Genomic DNA, 23,361 nt, shown 5'->3' on the forward strand with positions numbered 1-23,361 from the left:
AACATGAAGAACCAGTGGCATCTGCATCTACAGATTATACAACTTCTAAAGCCACCCCCCCTCCATGTTTAGTGTACATGCCATACGTTTGGAATCGATAGGAATAAAGTTGGACTTAGGAACAAATCGAATTACGAACAGACCTCTGGAACCTTTAACTCATTCGTAAGCAGAGGGAGTCCCTATATCAGAATCAGACTTTTTATTTCGACTGGAAGAATCCGATGAGCTATGAAGCTCTTTCACGCAGACGTCCAAAAGGGGCAGGTCAGCAAGGAGTACCTGGGGTCCTGAACACACGGGCAGGAGGGGGCAGGAGGACGCGCGGGCGCTCTTACCTATGGAGGTGAACACCTCGCAGTGTGAAGCCGTGGGCAGCAGCAGCACCAGCAGCGGCAGCAGCAGCAGCGTCCTCCACCGCTGTTCCATCATTGCCAAACTCCAGAGGCCCGGTCTTCTGCTCGGCCAGAGAACAAGCCGGACACCATCAAGACGGCACCCACAATCCCTCGGGTTATATATGCAGGGCTTGCAAGCGAGACTTGTTACTGACAGTGGTTTGTGCGTCTCTGATTACCCAACTAAGTCTCCCCAAATCTCAAGATGATTTTCCAGCAAAAGTCCTTGCTTGCGATGTTCTGGAATGAGTGCACTTAATTATGATTATTATTGTGTGGGAGGAAATTCCAGCACACTCATGATGCCCGCCAAGAGGCCGTCACAGACGCACAGTCCTCACGAGATGCCTTCTACCGAGACCTCGCCTCCCTCGCCTTCTTGCCAGTGGGTCACTCGGGCACATTCTGGCCCCAGCCCTGCACGATGCTCCAACCCGAGGCTTCAGTCCACCGGACTATGGCTTTCATGTCACCATTGCACCTCGTCAGGCGCATACGTTAGACATGTGTTACAGGTGCAGCCCTTGCAACTGCTCGCTCACCCCACCAATGATAAAAGAGCCTCCCACTCGAGAGAGAGCTCCAATCTAGACGGTATTTCGCCAACTCTTCCACGCTTTCCAGACGCGTCGGAAGGGGTTGGGGGGGGGGTGAGAGTTCCCACGTTTTGCCCCACCAATGTATCAAACCCGCTGGGTGGAACAGAGGGAGAAGGGGCAGACCGAAGAAACTTTCCCCGATTATTTAAAGCTTCTGCACCGAGGAGATAAATCTATTTGCAATCCGGTGACCTCTGAATTTCAATACCAGTGCGCTGACTATTTGCACCCCAAGGCAGTAGCAGCAGCAGCAGCATCCATTATCTGCCACTGTCTTAGCACGTACACTGGGGGGGGGGGAGGCACACAGTCGTTCGTGTCTGCGATGACGGCGCCAGACTTGTGTAGAAGTCATCAGCGAGGTTTCATTGGTCTTGCCAATACTGCTCAAGACCCCCCACCCTCTCCGTTCGTATTCCGCGTGATCAATAAGAGATGAAGGCCGAAGGGCAACGCGGGTTCAAGTCGCCTTGCCCCTGCATCTCTCCCCAGTACATCACATGCGAGCATTCCTTCACAACATCCAGCTTCGCCCAAACAAACTTTAAACTATACGTGTTTTATTAATTCATTTTTGACCGGTTAAGGCCCCAATGAGCTATACTGCATAACTTTTTTTTCTTTCAGAAGCGACCTTGACCATCACCGATGATCATGATGACCTCGTCGAAGTGGGCTCATCACTGACAGTGGCCAAACAACGCTGCCGTCTGATCACGCCTCTCTCTCTCTCGTCTCTGACAAACGATAAAGCCCAAGGCTGTCACGCTGGTTTGACGAGTGGATGAGGTGTCACGCGTAAGCCACAGAGAGAGGCAACTACTCCAACTACGAGCCGTAACGAGTAACGAGGAGCACTAACGATGTGATGTGGTGTGCCGTGTGCGCACAAAAGAAAATGTCCCTATTTTGCCGGTGACCCGAGCCGTCTGTGAGTGAATCCCGTCGGCTCCCAGCGTCCACGCGAACGAATCGATCTGCGCCACGAGCGTTGGCGCAGATCGTCGCAGACGAGACGCACCACACAATGATGCTCCATCATTGGCACTTACGGCGATGCGCTGCGTGCGGCGGGGTTGAATCAATCGTGGGTGGTGCTCCCCCCAAACCGCTCACAGGACCGCACCGTTAACCATGCCACGTCGTTAAAGTCACCGGCGACTAACTGCGACTTGTCACGAGAGCGATCCGAAAGACGACGACGCCGTCGAGATGGGCGAGTCCGGCGGTCGAGAGAGATTCTGAAGACACGGCAGCGGCCAATTGCAGGCGAGAAGTGAAAGCGTTCACACTGCTCGCAACTCACCCTCTCTGTGCGGAGCGCTGTGGAACGGTGCGAGTCGTCGTCGTCGTCAATGGAGCCGGCGAGTTGGCCGGGTGAGCGGGGCGCAAGTCGGGTGAGCGGTGCGGGGCTTTTGCCACGTCTCCACTTTTCGCACGAAACCAGCAGTGGGACCCCCCTCCTCCTCCTCTTCCCTCGCTCAGCCCAACCCATCCAGACCCCTAAAGCCCTCCTCCCTTCCGCCCTCCCCCCGTAGACCGCTAACCCCCCTTCACCCAAACCCCCCTCCCCACTCCTCCTCCTGGCTCCAATTCCTGCGCAGCTCACAGTTATCCCCCCTCCTTCCATCCCACCCCGAACCGCAAAGACAGAGATCACCCCCATCCCGTGTGCACTTTGTAACAGGCTGCTGGGGGAGAGTGCCGTTAGCGAGTCGCACCGATTGAAGGCCCCCGCACGGTGCTCTACAAGGGGGTCAGTGGGTGGGTGGTCAGCACCACGCCCGGTCGCCTTTGTCTCCCCCAGTGGCGATGTTTTTTTTAATCACACCGCACCAGGTACTCGATTTGAGGCCGAGTGAATCTCCACTCCCCCAGCCTCTCACCCACGCGCACTCCTCCGCCTGTACCCCCTTGGCCACTCACAATGCTCCTCCCCCTATCCCTTGAATAAACTTGATCCCGAATTCAACTCAAACGTTCCAGCCATTTCCACCCACCCCCGAGACACACAACACTCCTCCTCCACCCAGCCCATCCGAACTCTCCTCCTCCACCCAGCCCACTCCTCCGCCCATCCCACTCCCTCCTCCTCCTCACTCTCACAGCCAGCTCCGCCTACTCTAGCGGCTGTGTCGCACTCACATACCTTAGGCCCATTACTCTGCAAACTCACAACCATCCTACCCTTGTACACTCACACACCCATACTACTACTACCCCTGTACACTCACATATACGACTACCCCTGTACACTCACACACCCATACTACTACTACCCATGTGTACTCACATACTCATCCTACTACCCCTGTCCACTCACATACCCATCCTACCTGTGCAAAATCAAGTAAACACAAATAGTTTAGACACGCAGCACTCTTCTGGCACAAAGCTGCCACTCAAAGTGCTCTCGCATTAATACTCGAACATAACTCGAGAGAATGTAATACAACAATATACACGCTGGACGGTACTATCCATAGTTTAAAACATAAAAGTAAGTTGTGGCTGTACAGCCACATGGCCACCCTACCCCTGTACACCCACATGCCTATCCTACCCCTGTACACTCACATACTCATACTACTACTACCCCTGTACACCCACATGCCCACCCTACCCCTGTACATGCACAGCCCGGTTGTGAATAGGTCCACAGCTGCGGGTCACGGGGGTTATTTGACCATACTTCACCGGCCTGGTCAGTGGCGGGTTAGTGACGACCGGGAAAGGGAGGCAGAGACGTGGCATCAAGAGCCACGGTGTGTGCGGCAGAACGACGGGCAATGCTGCCCTCCACGCAGGGACGTGCGGTCAGGGTAGGCAGGGGAGGCAGAGTTCACCTGTCATACTCCAATGAAAATAGTTGTTACGAAAAGTAAAAAAAAAGAATAAAGGAAAAGTTAAGATTTTTCCACTGATCTGTGTTGTAAATGTAATTTCTGTACGATTCCAATCATTTTTATAGTCAAAATCGCCAAATTTGCGGAGCTCCGCTGCAAATACAGAAAGAGACGAGAGGTGAGGCAGCGACGAGCTCAGCCTCCCCTCTGATTGCACAACCCCTCAGTAACAGGATGGAGCGCAGGCAATAAGCGCGTGCCTGTTACTATCTCAGTATGTCACCAATGTAATGTTTGTAGACCCCTTCATTTCATGTCCTCGCCTTACATACTCCAGGTAACTTATTTCACGTGTGTGTATCAAGATATTTAGGCTCGCTGGTCCCGTCATGAAACTGCAATGAAAAAGCACCAGGGGAGGCAGCTTTCACATCTGCCTCAGAGGGGGGCGTGTTAGACACGTCCCCCTCAGTGAAGACACGCCCCCACTTAGTGAGACCACGCCCCCTCGGTGTGTGAATCTGGCTCTGACACGAGCCAGTGCCTCCTCAGCCATTGACCTCACCGCACGTCACTGCCTCCACGCAGCCTATAACACCTGTTACGCACGGCGGTCGCTCATCCTAGCGGTTTCATTCTGCCCAGAGATGCATACGAACGTGGTTATGTGCACATGGCTGTCAACCCACACGGTTTGCCCAGTATTCTTGTACAGGGACATTGAGTTTTCAGGTCCATACGGCGCACAGCCGTTTCAATAAGGGCAACCAACAAAAATGTGTCCGTCTTTGTGTCTCCCTTGTGATGTGACTTGGAGGATGGGCGTGGAGGTTTATAACGGGCACGGGGTGACCAGCAAGGTCTGAATTGGTCTGTAATAAGGTAGGGCACTGATAAAGGGTTAACAGGTGTGTGTGTGCAACACGGTTGTTATCCCATGGCTTCATCGATTAACAAAGATGTTCTCATGAGCGCCCGAGGGCTGTAGGAATATTACCTTCATGAAATTCCAAACGTAAGTTCAACAACAACAAAAACCCCTTTGTCTTTAAGACACAATAGGTCGTAAATCTAAATATGAAGACCACGCGTCGTCTGTACGTGGCTGTGTCGCTCATATATACTTCGATAATATCGATCGCTCCAGCTATGTATGTGTACGTATGTTGAACTTCTTTCGCACCGTACGTAGTCAACCGCGTTAATCGGAGGTGCGGGGGAAGGACAACAAACTAAACACACGACAACACAGCAGCTTCAACGAAATGATTTGGCACAAGAAAGCAGTGGGTCCGTAGGCCGCAATGAGACAACGGGGCTCGGATAGCGGCTCTACCGGAGAGGGCACGCCCCGGCCGGTAGGGTCGGGACTCCTAACCAGGGCCTTTTAGCGACAAACATTTAGTTCATATTGGATCATGTTTACGAGTTATCGTGCCAATCACCCCGCTACATAAAGGACGGACAGAGCTAATGTACTCATTAACCTTTGCTATATTTAAGCTGGAAAGCGTTAACATTATTGCCAATTACATTAAAAAAGGTACATTATTGCTTTTTATGCCGATTCATTCAGGATGCAACGAAAAACACACGGCGACTTTTAGATACCCACTTACGACGTCTCCTTCGCTGTCTGTGATGAGCATATCGGGGAAACAAGACTACAGTTATGATGGACTGTGCAATTGTATGAGGGACATTAGCAACACATTTGACATAAATGAAGTGCTATCATGACACGCTTGTGAGTTAGTATTGTCTAATTTTTCTTCCACATTCATATTTTACTATTTTACTTTTTCAGACAGGGGCGCACAAAAACAACACCACCACCTCCCTACCTCATGCCGCCCGGAGGCTGTTACAGAATTTTACTTAAAATGTTTTATAAATACTGTATTCAGCATTACATTTCACGACAAAAAAAAACCTTTGCAGACACATTTCGAACTTGAATGGACATCATAACAAAGTTTCGATTTAAAGCTTTCGTGACTGCAGGGATTCATCTTCTTGGTTCTTTCGGTAAAGTCACGTAGAAGGGAAGTCTCCCCGACAGACCTGGTCTTCACCTGAGGACGGCTGCTTGCGTTGTGGCCGAAACGTCGTGAGAATTATTTTATTGTTTTATTTTTATTATTTTATTACTTCCCTTCTACGTGACTTCACCGAAAGAACCAAGAAGATCATAACAAAGCTTAAAGACATATATCCAATGGATTTTAATGTGTATGTGTGAATTTAAGGCTTGAAGATTCTTGCCTAGCACTCAAGCCAACGTGGAGGGCAAGTTGGTGGAATCGATGGCCCAACCATTGATGTGGCCGGTTTAGTATCTGGATTTAAAAATATTCCCCCTCCTACACAGCCGCTACTCATCACCCCCAACACTCCTCATTCTCCCCTTGATTTAAGTAATGGCACTCATAATACATTCTCGTTGTGTAGAAGCTTAAACAGTACTTTGTTGGATATGTGCTGAGGGGGGGAGAAAAAAATCCGTTTGACTATCATCACCGAAATCTTGGTGGAATTCCTGGGCAAGACTCGTTAAATGGTACAAAATGTGTTCATGATGTTGTGGTGCAAGACTAGTTCACAACATGAAATGCATCAGCCACCCTATCGGCCCTCTATTCAGACCATTTTTTTTACAGTAGCATCGGTTTGAACAGCACACTCTATGCCGGTTTCGATTTTCTTGGTCTCATCAGCAGTGTTTTGACATTCAAACAGATGCTGGTTTTTAAAGCAAGGGCCTTGCACGAACACCATTGGGTGATTTGACAGCTCATCGGTTTGAATATTGTACTTTTGTCGTACATTAATCAAAGTGAAATGGCAACGCAATTATTTTCAGATGCAAAGCGAAAAAAGTCAACTTTCATGAAAACTATACAGGGCCTCTATATGCGATGGATTATGTTTAACGTTATGGGATCAATCTTTAACCGTGGTATATCCACTGCTGGATGAGGGCTGCTCCATACCGTCATCTATCCCTCCTGCACAAAAGCCGATTTAAGCACTCCATCTCCAAGTTGGTAGTTCTCTCATTTGGCTGCCATTCCTTAACCAGTCTTATCGCTCATCTCCCCTTCAAGTAATGACTTGCCCAAGTCCACTTTTATTACGGGAATGACTTATTTTCATTTGTCTTCTCACCCGCATGTTCCTATTCATCTCAGTTTAATCACAATGTACGCACCTCTCTATGAATATTTACACACATTTCAGACGATATTTCCATGTCAGTGACCATAGCCTGCGATCCGTGTCATATACGACAATATGCACCGATATAAAACTTTCTTCTTTCAGAAGTTCATAATCAGAAGTTGTTGTGTAACCAGGTGAGAATGCAAGACCACCAGGATAGTCTCTTGCAAAAGTGCAACTTTTTACCGTCTGGAACGCTCTTCCTTCCTTTGCAATCTAGACTGAAAACTAATTTATTTGGAACTGCTTTTTGTGTTTAGTTTGTTGTCCTTCCCCCGGACCTTTGGCTATGTAAGGTGAGAAAGGAGTTCAACATACATACATAACCTGAGGCATTAGTTTGGCAGTTGACAGTGTTGTTGTTTATTACCAACCTTAGACAATTAGGTTATACCACTTTATTTTTCACGTATGTGGTACTTTAGTTGCATAAACACCGGAAGATAATTCCTTTAGCGTCCATTCCAAACAACAAAACTACGGTGTAAGGGTGACATTCTCCTTGGCGCTTGTGCCAGGCTAGGTGCACTTTGCATCCACGTGAAGTGGTGGAATGCGCTCCGGCAGTTTAGATACTGTACGAGGCAGGGCCTGATGATGAGTTAACAGACAAGTTTTCTTAGAAAGTACGTGGTGAAAACCTCCGTTCAGTCTCCCAAATAAAATTCCAGTCGACTGGCAGGTCGCGTAAAGCTAGGGTAGTTGCCCCAGGTGGGGTAAAGTGTGGGTAACTCCCACCTCTTCCAAGTCGTCTGACCACAGTGGAAGAGTAGGCCAATTATTATCTGGACTCTAAGAGGGTCTCTAGCGCTCCTGCTAGTGGGGTTCCGCCAAAAGTGGCGTGAGTGAGCAATGGCATGGTTGGACCTTTACCTTGCAGGTCTTTTGTCAATCCACTGCTGGATGAGGGCTTCAGCACGCGGTGTGGGTCGTGGGGGATAGATCATACTGTATATTATGGTGCGGGTTGGTGAACACTGCGAGCCAAGACATGGAAGCATCCTTCCCAAACTATGGGTCGCGACCCCATTCGTGGGTCGCAGAACAACACAGTGAAACGTGATTTTTATTTAGTTCTAAAACAAAGCATTAGTACCAGACTCGTACCCATGTGCAAAATGGGCTGGAACCAGAGCTATCACGTACTCCCCCTGAACCGTCACCTTACTCGTGCGTGGTAGTTATGCTGTTGGTGGCGGTAGTGGTTTATACCGATTTTCTCTCCACATTTAGAAACATGCGTTTAGAGTATTCGGGTGCTTTACATTTTCACGTGATAAGCCACTTCGCTGAACTAACATTTGTAACTGGATCCCTTCTGAAAAAGAGTGATATGGCTTAGTGGGTCTTAGCTGGTAAATTAACACAGTAGTTTAGTTTTAGTTTCTCTGAACATTTCTCATTCCAAGGCCACGCACTTTTCAGCAGGCTCAATCTTCGCGGCACACTGAACCCAAAAAACTCACTGTGGGCCCAGGTGGGTGACTTAAGAGGCATGGCATTGAAGGCGAGAGAGAATTCCCTATTCCTTGCTCATTCTGCTCTCAACGAAAACAAATAAAGCAAGTGGCGCTGCCAAAATCCGTAACAAGAATTTGCCGAACCGGTTGAGTTTATTCGTGTCTGGTTGAGTGTTTCCGTGTCCGTGTGTCTGTCTCAGATTGTCTCCGTGTCTGAGTGTATTCACGTCTGTCTCTGCATTTGAGCTGCACTAATATCACCCCGTGTAATAATACCATCACTGCAATACCATATTCACGACGCCGTGAGCTGCACTCTTGAAAACCTTCATACAAAAGGTATGCTCCTCTGATACACACCTTTGTTGCGAACATGACTTCCACCATGTGTAAGATTACCTTGTTTCTTGACAAGGCTTTGGAATGTGTGCATCCTCTAAGACGTCAACAACCGTCATTGTGTTTCACACACACGTTCAGTCTCGCCAGGCATGGGTCCAAAAAAATGATCTGGCTACTCGAGCCGGTCAGGAGTACAGGGTGGTCCAGATGTCTTCTGGCCCGCATTTTATTCTCTAAAACGTAGAATATTTTTTTTTAAAGTAAGGTTTATTTAAAACAAATTAATATGCAAAAAATGTTAGGGGTCAATTCATTGGGGATCACATGCCATCTGGACCACCCTGCAGAGGACGAGGCCCTCTGCTGCCCACCACGTATCCCCGCAGACTGCCACAACTCACCGTGCCCGGGGGCTGCCCAGTCCATGAGCTATCCTGGCTCAATCCTGCTTGGCGTACGGGATTGGACGCAGTCCGGTTGATTTGGTCACAGGATGCTGAATAAGTTTGGCACGGTCATCCACGCTATTTAGCTGACAGAGACATTAAAACTTTAAACCGTGGCGCTTACTCATTTATAGGGCTGAACGATTTGGGGAAAATATCGAATTGCGATTTTTCTGATAGATATTGCGATTTGATTTGCGATTAAATGTTTTAAAGTTAAGCTTCAGTTCAATATTCACTGTGTAATAGATTTAAAACATGTGATGGAGCATTACCACATGATACCATCAAAATATGAACTGCTCTATATAATCTAATGCAAGGATGAGAACTTAAAATATATGAATTGCTTCCAACATTTATTAAAATGTTTAAATTGAAATAGAACAAACATAGAACAATTGTTAAGTTAAATAAATAAAGTTATAATAATAACATAATAAAACTATTCCAAAAAGTAAATAATAGGACTTTTCAAATCGCAAAAAAATCGCTGCCTTTGCGATTTGCTAATCGCATTGTTTAAAATTGCGATTTCGATTTGAAATCGATTAATCGTTCAGCCTGACTCAGTCACACCGCCGACTCGACGTGCGCATCTCATACGTTTCAGCTGCCACGCAGAGAGATCGAACCGGCGACCTCCGCCACGTGTGCAGGGCCTGCTGTACAGTACTCTACATGCGATGGTTATCCAGCCGCGTTGTACGCTAGCCAAGCCACGCTCTGGATGAAAACGAAGAATCCACGTCCAGATCACGACACCAAAACAACTGAACATTGCGGGGCCCTGGCAACTTCACTCACGGCTGGGTCACAGCCACAAAATGAAGGGGGGTGACCGTGCCAGAAGATTACGTAACGATAAAAAGAATTATTTTACCAGCTAAGGCCCACTGAGCTATATAGCTCTTTTTCAGAAGCGACCTGGCCACAAATGATGGCTTTTGTGGATATTTATAGCAGCCAAATACTGTGAAACGCACGTTTCTGAAAGTCGAGGGAAAACCCGGCCACGGGGAGACACGCAAACTGCAAATACACAACAGGCGCCAGGGTCGGGATCGAATCCACGACCTCCTGCATACCAGGCGAGGGAGTTAACATCTCGCCCACCGTGGCGCCCACACCAACAATTGAGAGCAGTGGTCAAGTTGGGTCATCCACCATCTACAGGGTGGCCCAGATGTCTTGTGACCCCCCCCCCATTTCATTCTCGAAGTTTATTTTTAAGTCACGTTTATAAAAAACAGAAATTATTATGCAAAGGGGGCAAGATTTTTAAGGGTCAATTAATATGGGGCATAACAATACATCTGGACCACCATGTGCAGCAAAGACCTCCCGTGCAGCCTAAACTGGCTGTTTGGGGGTAAGTGTGCACCTATGAAGGTCGGCACAGCACACGAGGAGGGGGGGGGGGGCGATGTTTACGCACTGCTACAACGTACTCATTTGAGGCTGAGTCGACCTAGGGGAGGCTCAGAACCGGTTCAGATATTCGCCACCGATGTTGGCCGTGAGCGGGAATCGAACTCGGGTGGCAGGGTTCGCAGCGCGGCGCGCTAACCGCTGCACCACCGCTCTAACCCCCCTCAACCTGAACAACTCACGCGGTGACCTCAACCTGAACCACTCACGCGGTGACCTCAATCTGAACCACTCACGCGGTGACCTGAACCTGAACGACTCGCGCGGTGACCTGAACGACTCGCGCGGTGACCTGAAGGACTCACGCGGTGACCTCAACGACTCACGCGCACCGGTCGCTCTGATATCCGCACACTCGCAGCAAACTCCACCCCCCGTCCGATAACGCTTCCGGGACAGCTTCTTCTCGTGCGGGAGTGGTGACCTCTCGCTCCGGCTGCCACCACCGCCGCCGCGACTCGCGTGCTTGTTGTTGTCGTTGTTGTTGTCGTTGTTGTTGTCGGGGAAGGGGGAGGCGATGGCGGTCGTGCTGCTGCCGCTGCCGCCGCTGCTGCTGCTGGGGATGGCGCGGATGGCGACGGGGCCCGGGACCCCGAGGCGCGCGGCGGTCGACGGCTCCCTCCGCCGCCGGCTGCGGCTGCTCGCGGGGACGGCGCCGACGCGCCACCTGGCGGGCCACGTGCGGCAAGTCAGGTGAGCGCCCTCGCGGGGGAGAATGTTGTCGGCAGCAAGTCAGGGGTCGGCCATATATGACGTCACGCGATTTTGAAGGATTTTTTTACCCCCCCCCTCTCTCGTCACGCGGCGTCACAAAAAGTCAGACCCCCCCCTCTCGAATATGACGTCACAAAGCTTTGCCCCCCCCCCAAAACCATATTTACATTTTGAAAAGAAAACATTATTCAAATCGATTTAAAACTTTCGTGACTGCAGGGATTCATATTCTCATATTCTTGGTTCTTTCGGTAAAGTCACGTAGAAGGGAAATAATACAAATAAAACAATAAAATGTTCTTGCTGTGGTTTTCACACCTGATGATGATTGCTTGTGTTGCAATCGCAACGTCGTGAGAATTTTATTGTTTTATTTTATTTATTTTATTATTTCCCTTCTACGTGACTATACCGAAAGAACCAAGAATATATAGCTCTTTTTCAGAAGCGATCTGGCTACATATGATAGCTCAACGAAGTGGCTCATCATATGGAAATTTATAGCAGCCAAATACTCTAAACGCGTCTTTCTAAACGTGGAGAAAAATCCACGCGATAAAGGCCAGAGAGAGACACGCAGACTTCAAATATACAGCAGGCGTCAGGGTCGGGATCAAACCCACGACCTCCTGTATACCAGGCGAGGTAGTTAACGTCTCCACCCCCCACCACCCCTCACCCACCCCCACTTACCACCATAGCCGAGACCCATACTCAAACTCAGCGCCTCGGCAGCACCCTGCTCAGTGTGTCCCGCACCTCCCATTAGCAGGATTGGCTACGTACGGTGCGAAAGAAGTTCTACATACATCACCAGCCAAAGTTGGCAATCCTGTCTCGCCACTCAGTGCCAACCCCCCGTGTATTTCCCTGCCCGCAGGCTCGTCCAGGAGCTCAAGGAGAACGACACCAAATGCAGGCAGGCGATGGATTCTGGTCTCTACCTCCTCTTCCACCGCCTCGCCCCCTTTGTCCAGCGCCACGACTCGGCCTACAGGGCCACCTGGCTGCCCGCCGCAGGTGGCACGCTTTCGCCTGGTCGTGTGCCAATGTACACTGGTGCATGCTTAACCCTTTCTCGTTCTGATGACGTACGTGTACATCACCAAATGCGAAAGCAGAAGAAAAACTAAAATAAAATAATTTGATCAGTACCGAGGCTCCCACAAGGCCATGCGGGAGGGCGTGTGGCACAATGTTGGGGCCATCTATCAGAGAGTGGCGGTCGTGTCGCTACAGTTCTTTGCGGCGAGTACAATGACTTTAAAAACAACGGCGCTACGCCTCTCTAAATAAAACTAACGCTGATCCACTTGTGCGTTCCGAAATTCAGATGTGAACAGGACCCACCCTGCAACTTGCAGATGTCTTGGAACGGGAAAGGGTCAACAGTGTGTACGATCGCAATATTGTCGATATCATTTGGCGATTTATATATCCATTGTGTGCACGCACGCCAGATTGACATGTCCGGAGTGTGTCTGACCCCTGCCCCTACATCTATCTGTGTCCTTCACCCTGTCCAGATCCATAACCTTCAACTCTATAAATTTCCCGTTTCATACCTATCACTCCGTCCCCTGACCTGATCACTTACGCTACCCCAAACTCAAACACTAAACTTAATCCTATCACTAACCTTAACTGTCACGCCATCACAAACTGCATCCATTTATCCTAACACTACACTGATTCCTATTCCTATTCCAAACCCACATGCTACTATGTACCCCTATCTATAACGCTTAACCCTAACCCGTGACCTGTGCCCAACTCCTGACTCTACCCCCGCCCCCCCCCCCCCCCCCATCGATCATCTGGGACTGTAACAGAGGTGCTGAGGGTGCTGGATGTTGGGGGGCAGCCCCCCGAGAGGCTTCACGATGCTGTGCTGCTGGACTGCACCCCAGATCTCACTCCACGGTTCGCTCTGGACACAGGTAATAGTGGTGGTGGATGGTGGTCTGGCTCTCAGTAAAAATGTATAGCCCTTTTGTCCATCTGCTTCTGAACAAGGGCCTGTCCACACCGTGGAGGTCATTAGGAGCGGTGGCAGCTTGTCAGGGTGAGACTTGACGGAAGCCCTGAAACATCTGAGCAAATTGCAGATGATGGGATTCATGAGAGGTTCCGTTTGGTGGGAGCCGACAGATCTAGAGTGGCAGGCGTGGCTCGTTGAGTGAGCGTGGATGTCGTGGGGGAGAGAGCACGCGCGACGCATCAATCCTAGAGACTGATCACACACTCCGCCAAGCACAATGTTTAGAAAACATAGACGCAGCAGTCCGCTGGTTGTGCCGCGGCTGTGATGCACAAGCACGTATCACTCGTGCGTCGCAGCCCCAAACGATCTGTGTCCGGCAAATGTTATTCTGCGCGTGACGATTACACCGATTCGCCATCGATTCCTGCACTCACGATGGACGCACCGAGTTGTGTGTGTGTGTGCCGAGAAGCAATGAATTACAATGTATGCAAACTAGGGGCAAAAGCTTTGCTTAAACCGTGACCCTACTTCACCACACTGGTCAAATCGGGTTAGTGTTGCATGGACCCGGCAACCGGAGTTCTATTCGCAGCCACGGCTGACATCAGTGGCGAGTGATAATATCAGAACCGGTCCGGGCCACCTTGGCCCCCCCCTCCTCACTAGTCCACATTGACCGGCGTGGTAAGGTATGGTCAAATATCCCCCTGACTGACACATCTTGTGGTGAATGCCTCCATCCAGCAGTGGATTGACAAGGGGCCCTAGATTGATGTTTTTATTATTTTACCTTGTGAAAGGTTTGTAGAACAAAGTTGGTGTTTCAAGAGGTCACCGTATGCCCCCAAACTCAAGCTGGAGGTGGACTGTAGCTCACCGTCTCTGTTGGCTGTTTGACGCCCAGAACATTAAAATTCCAAGCTCTGCCCGTTTACAAGTCAACAGGGTTTACTGCTGCCTAAATAAGCGGAGGTTTGGTGTGAAATTTCTCGCTTCTCTTCCCGTGCCAGCTGTGATTTCCTCTCAGCGCCCTCCGATTCAGCCGTGAGGTGAAGCTCGGTTTGTGAGCAGGGGTGATGATGGGGGGGGGGGGTACTTACCAAACTTGTAATGATTTAACCCCCCACCCTACCACCCCCCTTTGATGCAATAGTTACTAACATGCACCAATTATTGTTTTACCATCTCGTTTGTCTTCAATTATGAAGAATTCAGTTAGCTCCGTTGTATATATGTTGAACTTATTTTGCACCGTACGTAGCCAAGCATGCATCATAAATCATCTATTCACACATTCGATGCGTACATCGCGAGCGAAACAATGCGATTGTGTCGATGAATTGATGCATCGTCACGTGCTTGGCTTGTCCCCCCCCCCCAAATGAGTCTTCCCCACCACCCCCATTTGTAGGTGGCTGGGGAGGCACAGCTAACATTATGGACAAATGTTGTTGGCCTCACCAGAGCTCGCCATCATTTCCTTCTGCTAGATCTCGTTGATTTTGCAACCAACACAAAATCCACACACCTCACTGCAGGGACGCAGTGTATTGCAAACAACAAACTCTGCGTATTTTACAATGAAAATTATGCTGTAAGCAACGGGAAGATGCAAACTACCGTATACTCGAGTTCTGTTTTCCCCCACCCCGTTAAATCTGGCCCTGTTAACACGTCCTGTTAATGGGAAACATCTCAAACAGTTTTAGCTCGTCTCATCCTGTACCGTCAGTCGTGCGGTGCCACGGTCGCGAGATGTTAACTCTCGCGCCTGGTATACAGGAGGGCGTGAGTTCGATCCTAACCCTGACGCCTGCTCTATATTTGGAGTCTGCGTGTCTCTCACCGTGGTCGCATGGACTTTTCACCCAGTCCTCCGGTTTTTCCCTCCACATTTAAAAATGTGTTTGGAGTATTTGGCTACAATAAATTTCCACGTGATGAGCCACTTCCTTGAACTATCATATGTGGCCAGATCACTTTCTGAAAAACAGTCATAAAGCTCAGTGGGCCTGAGCTGGTAAAATAAAAGTAGCAGAAGTCGTGCCTCAATGTGTCTCACCGAGTGTCCCATCTCTGCTCCCCCACAGCGGCTTGCGCGAACAAGGGTGCCCTGGAGGCGGCATTGGATGGATCCTTCATGAAGATGCGCAGCGCTTTCTTCCTTCTGTCTGGGAAGGATGCACACATGTTGTCTAAGGTGTCGACCGGTGTTGTTTTTGTGACCCCTGGTCGAGGAAGCAGCAAAAGTCCATCTCGGGGTTTTCCAGTCGTAGGTGACAACCGCGTGCAGGTGGACTCACTCAGAAATATAAATGTGCTGGTGGTGGCTTCATCATTAGCGCTCTTCCGAAATCGAGACCCATAGACTTACCTAGAGGCCCACAGACTCTCATAGAGACCCGCAAACTTTGAGACCTACAGGCTCGTGTAGATAGCCATAGATTCAAAGGGATCCACATACTTAAATAGATACCCAATAAGGAACTGGAATGCACTGGTAATGGCTTCATCATCAGTGCCTTCTCCTGCAGGCTGATGGATTGAAAACTCGTTTCCTTACAACTGCTTTTTGTGTTTGGTTTATTGTCCTTCCCCTGCTCCTCCGATTAGCACGGTTGGCTACGTACAGTGTGAAAGAAGTTCAACGTACATACACACTTGCAGCCCACGCAGCTTCCCATGAGAATTGGTCTGGTGGAGTTCAGCAGTGCTGCAGCAGTATCATCATGTTCCAATTACCACCGGAATGCATTATCACCCGATACCAATCGGGTCTCTATGCGAGTCTAAGGGTCTCTATGCGAGTCTAAGGGTCACGCATGTGAGACTGTGGTACTCTGTGTGGTGAGCGGTAGTATAGCGGTTGGCGTGCTGTACTACGAACCTGGCCACCCGAGTTAGATTCCCGCTCATGGCCAACACCAGTGAAGCATATCTGAACTGGTCCCGGGCCTCCCCAACGTAACTCAGCCTCATATGAGTACCCGGAGCGGTGTGTAAACATCGACACTGGGGAGACAAAGGCGGTCGGGCGTGGTGCTGGCCACCCACCCCCTCGTGTACCGTGCCGCTATCAGCACTTGCCCCAACAGTTTGTTAAGGCTACACGGGGGAATCTTTGTCTCGATACCAGTCAATGGGTGGCTAAGTCAGAGCTGATGATGAAGTCACTGCCAGCACATCCAGGGCTCTCACTGCATGCGTCGTCAACCGAGACTTAAAAACCCTGGGGTGGATTGTTGTTGCCTCCTCTCCCCTGGTGTGTCTCTGCGTACATTCAACGGGTGCCGTCCAAGGGAGATTAGAGCCGAGCCCAAACTCCTCGTTCTCCACCACACCCACAGCAGTGAAAGTCGCGCTCCTGACCGACCTCCATTCGGCAATTATCTCCAGTGTGTCTCGGCTTAATGCAGAGCCCTGCTCATGCAAGCCAGCGGTCGCTTCCCATCAATTAACTAAGCACATTTCAATGCAGATGGGCTTCTCTGTCTCTATGGACCACTTACGAATGTAGCTGCTGTTGAGTTTATCGAATTGACTTTTTGCACATCACGCTGGGTTTAATAGAGGCACACTAATTACAGGTTGTGTGCGCCTGAAAATGGACTCTCTTAACGGGCAACCACTGAAAGCTACCACGTCTGGAAATGTTCGTGAAAAACACAACAAATGAGCATAGGTCAGAGCTAATGATTTTGCATTGCATAAATTAACTTTGTGTTTCAATGCAGTTATGCTAGATTAGATGTGAACATTTGCACTTCATTAATTCACCATGGGGTGGAGTGGTGGCACAGATTAGCACACTCCATGGTTTGATGATATATACGACGATGGATGATTACGGTAATGATTGATGATGGATTTATGATGTTGATGATGGGGGCCGTCAATTAATGACGTCACGCACCTAGGTGGGGGGGGGGGGGGCAGACATTTGTGACAATGTGTGACAAGGGGGGGGGGGGGGTTTGAGAAATGTGACGTCACATCAAAATGCGCAACTTTAAATATAGACAACACGTTCTACTTAATTAAATAGACTTTTTAATAAATGTTTTCTCCTACAACGGCACATTAAATACGCACTACAATGACAATAGTTTAAAGCGATTTTAAGCATGTTTTATTTTGGGAGGGGGGGGGGTCAGAGCTTTGTGACGTCATATTTGAGGGGGGGAGGTAAAAAATTGTCAAAAATCGCGTGACGTCATTTATGGACGGCCCCATGGATGATGTTGCAGGGCCAGGCGCTTTTAAGGTGGCACGGGGATCATCGGTTCAGCGGGCGCTCGGGCCGGCTCAGCCTGCGGGACGCGTCGGGTAGCAAGCGCACCTGCCCCGACACGGGCCACGTGCAGTACCCACAGGTGGGCACCTACAGCAGCAGCTGCTGCTCATTCACTGCAACTGTGCGTGTGGGTGACGGTGTGTTGATTGGGGGCATTTGGGTGGTGTAGCGGTTAGCGCGCTGCGCTATGAACCCGGCGACCCGGGTTCGATTCCCGCTCACGGCCAACACCCAGTGACGATTATCTGAAGCGGTCCCGGGCCTCCCCTAGGTCGACTCAGCCTCAAATGAGTACCTGGTGCGGTGTGTAAACATCGCCACTGGGGAGACTAAGGCGGTCGGGCGTGGTGCTGGCCACCCACCCCCTCGTGTACCGTTCCGGCCTTCATAGGTGCTAGCTAACAGCACTTGCCCCTACAGTCTGTTAAGGCTGTACGGGGGAACTTTGACTTTGTTGATTGGGGTGATGGTGGCGTGCGAGTATGATGCTGTTGGCTGTGATGACGGTGTATGCCAGGATGATGATGGATGATGGTGGTGGTGTGTTTGGGTGACGGTGTGAATTGGGGTGATTACTGCCACCGGCTGCATCCGAAGAACACTCCTCCTGCAGCCGCCCCTTCGTCAATGCACTGCTGGGCGAGGGCACGGGGTCGTGGGGTTGTTTGACCGTACATTACCTTGCTGGCCCAAGGGGTCTGGGAGTGACACAAATCTCTACATGATCCACCAACCCCTGTCCTGACCTCAGATGGCGCCTGTAGTGATCGTTTTGGTGGTGGATGGCGATCGATGTCTCTTGGCCCGCAAGGACATCCACCCGCCTGGCATGTACAGCACCGTCGCAGGGTTCTGCGACATCGGTGCGTGGCTCTTGGAAGATCCTCCGAGTGACTTCAGCATCACCCATACACACACACCACCATCACCCCACTCACCACCATCACCACCATCACCCTACACATACCATCACCAAAACACACACCATCATCATTGTCATCGTCATCCTGACATACACCATCATCATAGCCAACACCATCACACTAAAATACTATCATCGTCCTGCCATACACCATCATCCCAGCCAGCACCTTTGTACTAGTACACCATCATCACCCTAATCAACACTATCAGACAATTTTCCGTGAGTGTAAAATGTTTCGCGTAATTTATATAACTTGGTAATTTGAAATCGAGATGCAATTAAATATTTCCATTCAAATATAATGAAAACGTAATGAATATGCAATTATATATTTTTGTTTCTCTCGAAAAAATTCGTGACTTTGTACGACGAACTCTCCAAAAATCGTTTATGGGTGCAACGCGAGAGAGGGGCTCACGTGCCGCCGCTGTGCAGGCGAGAACGTGGACATGGCGGTGAGGAGGGAGGTGGCCGAGGAGGTCGGGGTGACGGTGTCCTCCCTGAACTTCGTCTTCTCCCAGCACTGGCCGTTCCCCAGCAGCTCGCTGATGCTGGCGTGCCACGCCGTGGCCGAGGAGGGCCACACGGAGGTCCGGCGGGCCGGCAGGCGGGCGGGCGCACCGTCATTCCATCGCCACAGCTCTGCCCATCACCACGTCATTATCTAGGCCACCCCCCCAGCCCGCCATATCCCAACACTGCACCCCCCCTTCATCTCTTAATCATGCCAGGATGATGATGGTGTGCATTTGGGATTTGGGTGATGTGTGTGTAGGGTGATGGTCGCAGAGTGATGGTTTGGATTTATAATATGGTGATGGTGTTGGCTGGTGTAGGCCAGGGTGATGATGGTGCAGGTTGGAGTGATGGTGTGTGTCGGGTGATGGTTGTTACGATTTGGGTTGGGGCAGTGTTGGCTGGGATGATGGTGTATGCGATGACGTGGTGCCCATCACCAAGTCATCGCATGGGTGCCCCCCACCCCACCACCACCCTGCCACCACCCAGCCCACCACATCCAAACAATGCCCCTCCCCTCCCTTCATCTCTGAATCATCAATATCATGCCAACCACGTCCACTACTCGGATAGCTCCACCTCCTTTGTTCGTATCATGTGCCAAAACACGAGGCTAGAAATGTTTATACGGGGACAGGACCCGGATTGGGGCAGTATTCAAATGTCATGTAATCATTACATTTAAAATTGGTATCCAAATAACATGACTTCATTGGTCATTTGTATCTGCATTACATTATTCCAGTAGTTTCTATTTTTAATGCATTGTGCCCATCTCTGGCAGAGGGAACACATCGGTGACCACCTTTTCTGAAACCACCCACACTGCCCCGGCCGAACCAGGACACTCGGTAGCTTTGCTCATCCCGTGTCCCCCCCGCTCCCCACTTCCTTCGCATTCCCGTCGTCCCGTGTCACCACCCCTCCCCCCCGCCCCAGCAGATCTCTGTGGACACCACGGAGCTGGAGGACGCGCGCTGGTTCTCGCGAGACGAGGTACGCAGCGCGTTCTCGCGGCCCATCCCGCCGGAGGTGCTGCGTGGCTGGGCGGTGTCGTCGCAGGAGGAATCGTCCCAGGTGGCCCGGGGCGACGTCCCCTTTTGGGTGCCGCCAAAGTGGACGGTCGCCCACTGGCTCATCCGCGAGTGGGTGCAGGTGCCCAAACAGGGATGAATGTCTCAGTGAATATATCCCGGGTCGTTGGTTGCCAAGCGTGGACACTTACTACAGAGTACAGAAGAAAGAATACTGGTATTTGCGAACCGATGCCTTGGGAAATAAAACTAAACTTTAAATTTCACCAGGCAAGGCCCGCCGAGCTATATAGCTCTTTTGCAGAAGCGACGTGGCCACAAACACATTCCTGCGGAGGGAGCTGGTAGGAACGTCGGGTTGCTCGGTCAATGGCCGGGGTCAACGGCGGCGTGGTGTATTCCGCAAATATGCCCGACTGTGAGGGCGGGCACAAGCCGGCGTAAGTTAAACGGGCACCACGGAGTGACCAGCCCCTCCCCACCCAGCCCCACCCCTCCCACCCAGCCCCTCCCCACCCAGTCCCACCCTCCCCACCCAGCCCCTCCCTCCCCATCCAGCCCCTCCCTGCATGACGGACGGACACAATAATCCCCTGTGGGCTGGTGTAACCAGGAGGTTCCAACCAGTAATATATGGACATCTGTGAACATCTGTAAAAAAGATGGATATCTGTGAAATCTGTGAAAAAGAGCTTCATAGCTAATTAGATTACTCCAGTATAAAGATTCTGATTCTGTATGCATGTATGTTGAACTTCTTTCACACCGTACATAGCCAGCCATGCTAATCGGAGGTGCGGGGGAAGGACAACAAACAAAACAACATGATAGTTCAACGAAGTGGATTTTCACGTGGACATTTATAGCAACCAAATACTCTAAATGCATGTTTCAAAATTTGTAGGGAATAAATCCACACGGCCACGGAGAGAACATACAAACTCCAAGTATACAGGCGTCGGGGTCGGAATCGAACCCACCGCCTCCTACATACCCGGCGAGGATGTTGCCATCTCACCACTTCTCGTCGTCACGAGATGACAATGCCGCACACAGCTCACCGCACAAATCAGTTTTGGCCGAGGTCTCAGAAAGTGTGGCAACACGAACCTCTGATTATTACCGATGATAGAAGAGGAATCCGCGATGGGTTTGGACACGCAACATGAAACGGGGGACTTATGTAAAAGCATTGATTTTAGTTTTGTTGATTTAAAGTTTGGTTGATTTTTGCACTTAATATCGTTCAAGAGTTCCTTATTCAGAGGATTAGCACCTTCATTGATGTAACTGTGAAATTGTTGTATAATATTTAGAGGTGCAATTGTACGAATGGTGCTATATATATATTTTTTAAATCAATATGAAATCAACTGGTTGACAAATGCAGTATCAAGGACTGGTCCAACACCTAACAAAAACTGCGCAGGACAGGAAAGAGTGAAAAGATTTGGCAACTAAAGCATCGGCAGCGTTCCCGCGGTCATTGCGGATGAGGATTTTATGCTAGATTGGAGGAGGCATGCGACTAGCAGTCGGAATCATAACGAGACGTATACTGGATGTGGTGCGTCAGATATATAGAAGTATATGCAGGTTACCAACCCGGACAGACCCGGCTGATTTTAAGCCCTGTGTCCGACTCGTGAGACGAAGCATTAGGGTGGGTGGGATGGACTAGCACCAGCTGGGAGCAGACACTGCCCTATGATGGGTGCGGCGTGATCCCAGGAATACTGACGACGATCAAAGTGTCTCCATTGCCAGTTCTGAACCTGTGGTGCAAATTCCACATTACAATGGTGGGGCCCACTACTGGTGCCTTTGTACAAAGTGGTGCTCGTGTTGAAAATGACCATCAAACACTCGCACGACAGCATCAACCTGTCCAGTAGCATTTAAGATCTGATAATGGCACAACAATACTTCTTCTTGCAAATATAATTTTCAGCATAAAACCCGACAGCCTTAATGGTATTCTTCTTTCGTATGGATTAATAGCAGCATATTGCAGATATAATTTTAGACGTAAAATCCACTCAATGGTTATCTTTATCATCAACAACAAAAAAACAGGCAGCTCAGATCACTCTTATTATCATCAACGATTATTCACTGTGCCATTCCTCAGTCCTGCGATGCGTTGCAGTCCATCTCACCGCAAGGACTGGATATTCGACATTACCCAACACCACAACCGGCTAAAGTAACAAATGATCACCGGAATGCCTCGGCTCCACCTCTTGCGTGAAGTGACAATGATCTAGATTTCAATTGTAGCAGCAGTAGTGAGTAGCAGCAGCAAGCAGCAAACAGCGAGCGAGTCATCGTTGAGTGACGCATGTGCCGAGGGAGCTCGATTGGCACTCGGCCGCGAGTTGTTGCTCTCGTTGACATCGGCAATCATCGGGGCAGTGGCGGTGGCGTGACCCCCGCTGCCCGGTGTTTACACACGGCCGCCGCTCAAGCGAGGGGGGGGGGGGCAAGATCCCCTTGAAATGACGACGCTCTCGAGAGATTTCAACGACGTGATCGATACGCACCCCCTTGTGCAGTGCCCTTAGCAGTCAGAAAGGTGCCTCCTTCCCGCACTGCACAATGGTTATCAAGTGCCTTGCATTTCCGTACAAAAAAGCAATATTCGCACTAACAAGCACACTGTGCAATGCCTCTTGAAATTCAAATAAACAATTCAGACAGCAGTCAACACTGCTAACACAAAAATATACGTACGGTGTAAGTAACCCTGACGAATGTATTGTGCTTTGCCTTTTGAAATGGAATAAACGATTGAGACTTCAGCCGAAAAACTGCTTAGAAAAAATATGTATTTTCCAACAGAATGCATTTACAAAGGTTCCAGAGTTCGTGATAATACACAACAAAACACATTGCCGCTTACACGACACGATGCTGTCGTCCGGCTTTCGGATACACTGGACACCACAAGCAAAGCAATGTAATAAATGCATACATAAAACAAAAGCAACCATTACACAAGTAACATTTACATACATCTGTATACATTGCATTGCGTACATTACACCAGTGGTGGCACTTAGCGAAGGGAACGGTTGCCCGATTCTCAAGTGCACACAGCAGCTCTTTGTAAACACTGGACCGCACACTCATCAGCTCGATGAC

At 49.9% G+C, this 23,361-nt stretch overlaps 2 protein-coding genes across 5 annotated transcripts in view; one reads left to right on the forward strand and one right to left on the reverse strand.

The window, feature by feature from the left end:
* LOC144720716 (prolyl 4-hydroxylase subunit alpha-1-like) overlaps positions 1 to 11,374 on the reverse strand; it is a 40,470-nt gene extending 29,096 nt beyond the window's left edge. The window contains exons 1-3 of one of the 4 annotated variants that reach the window (XM_078597700.1): positions 11,050 to 11,374; positions 9,269 to 9,399; positions 339 to 457 (exon numbers count right to left, since the gene is read on the reverse strand). In XM_078597700.1, the coding sequence (XP_078453826.1) occupies positions 339 to 432 (94 nt within the window). In that variant the 5' untranslated portion in view covers positions 433 to 457; positions 9,269 to 9,399; positions 11,050 to 11,374. Of the gene's footprint in view, positions 1 to 338; positions 458 to 2,303; positions 2,492 to 9,268; positions 9,400 to 11,049 lie in introns of those variants that run through there. The other 3 variants (XM_078597701.1, XM_078597702.1, XM_078597703.1) reach the window with 3 other exon arrangements.
* NUDT13 (nudix hydrolase 13) lies at positions 11,093 to 23,018 on the forward strand. The gene is made up of 8 exons (XM_078597704.1): positions 11,093 to 11,437; positions 12,339 to 12,478; positions 13,291 to 13,398; positions 15,536 to 15,645; positions 17,693 to 17,818; positions 18,491 to 18,602; positions 19,100 to 19,254; positions 20,126 to 23,018. The coding sequence occupies exons 1-8, from the start codon at positions 11,262 to 11,264 to the stop codon at positions 20,354 to 20,356; spliced, it is 1,158 nt and encodes a 385-aa protein (XP_078453830.1). The 5' UTR covers positions 11,093 to 11,261; the 3' UTR covers positions 20,357 to 23,018.
* Positions 23,019 to 23,361: the final 343 nt, after the last annotated feature.

This window comes from Lampetra planeri, chromosome 9, assembly GCF_965212315.1.
Source record: "Lampetra planeri chromosome 9, kcLamPlan1.2.h2, whole genome shotgun sequence".
Taxonomy (NCBI): Eukaryota; Metazoa; Chordata; class Hyperoartia; order Petromyzontiformes; family Petromyzontidae; genus Lampetra; species Lampetra planeri.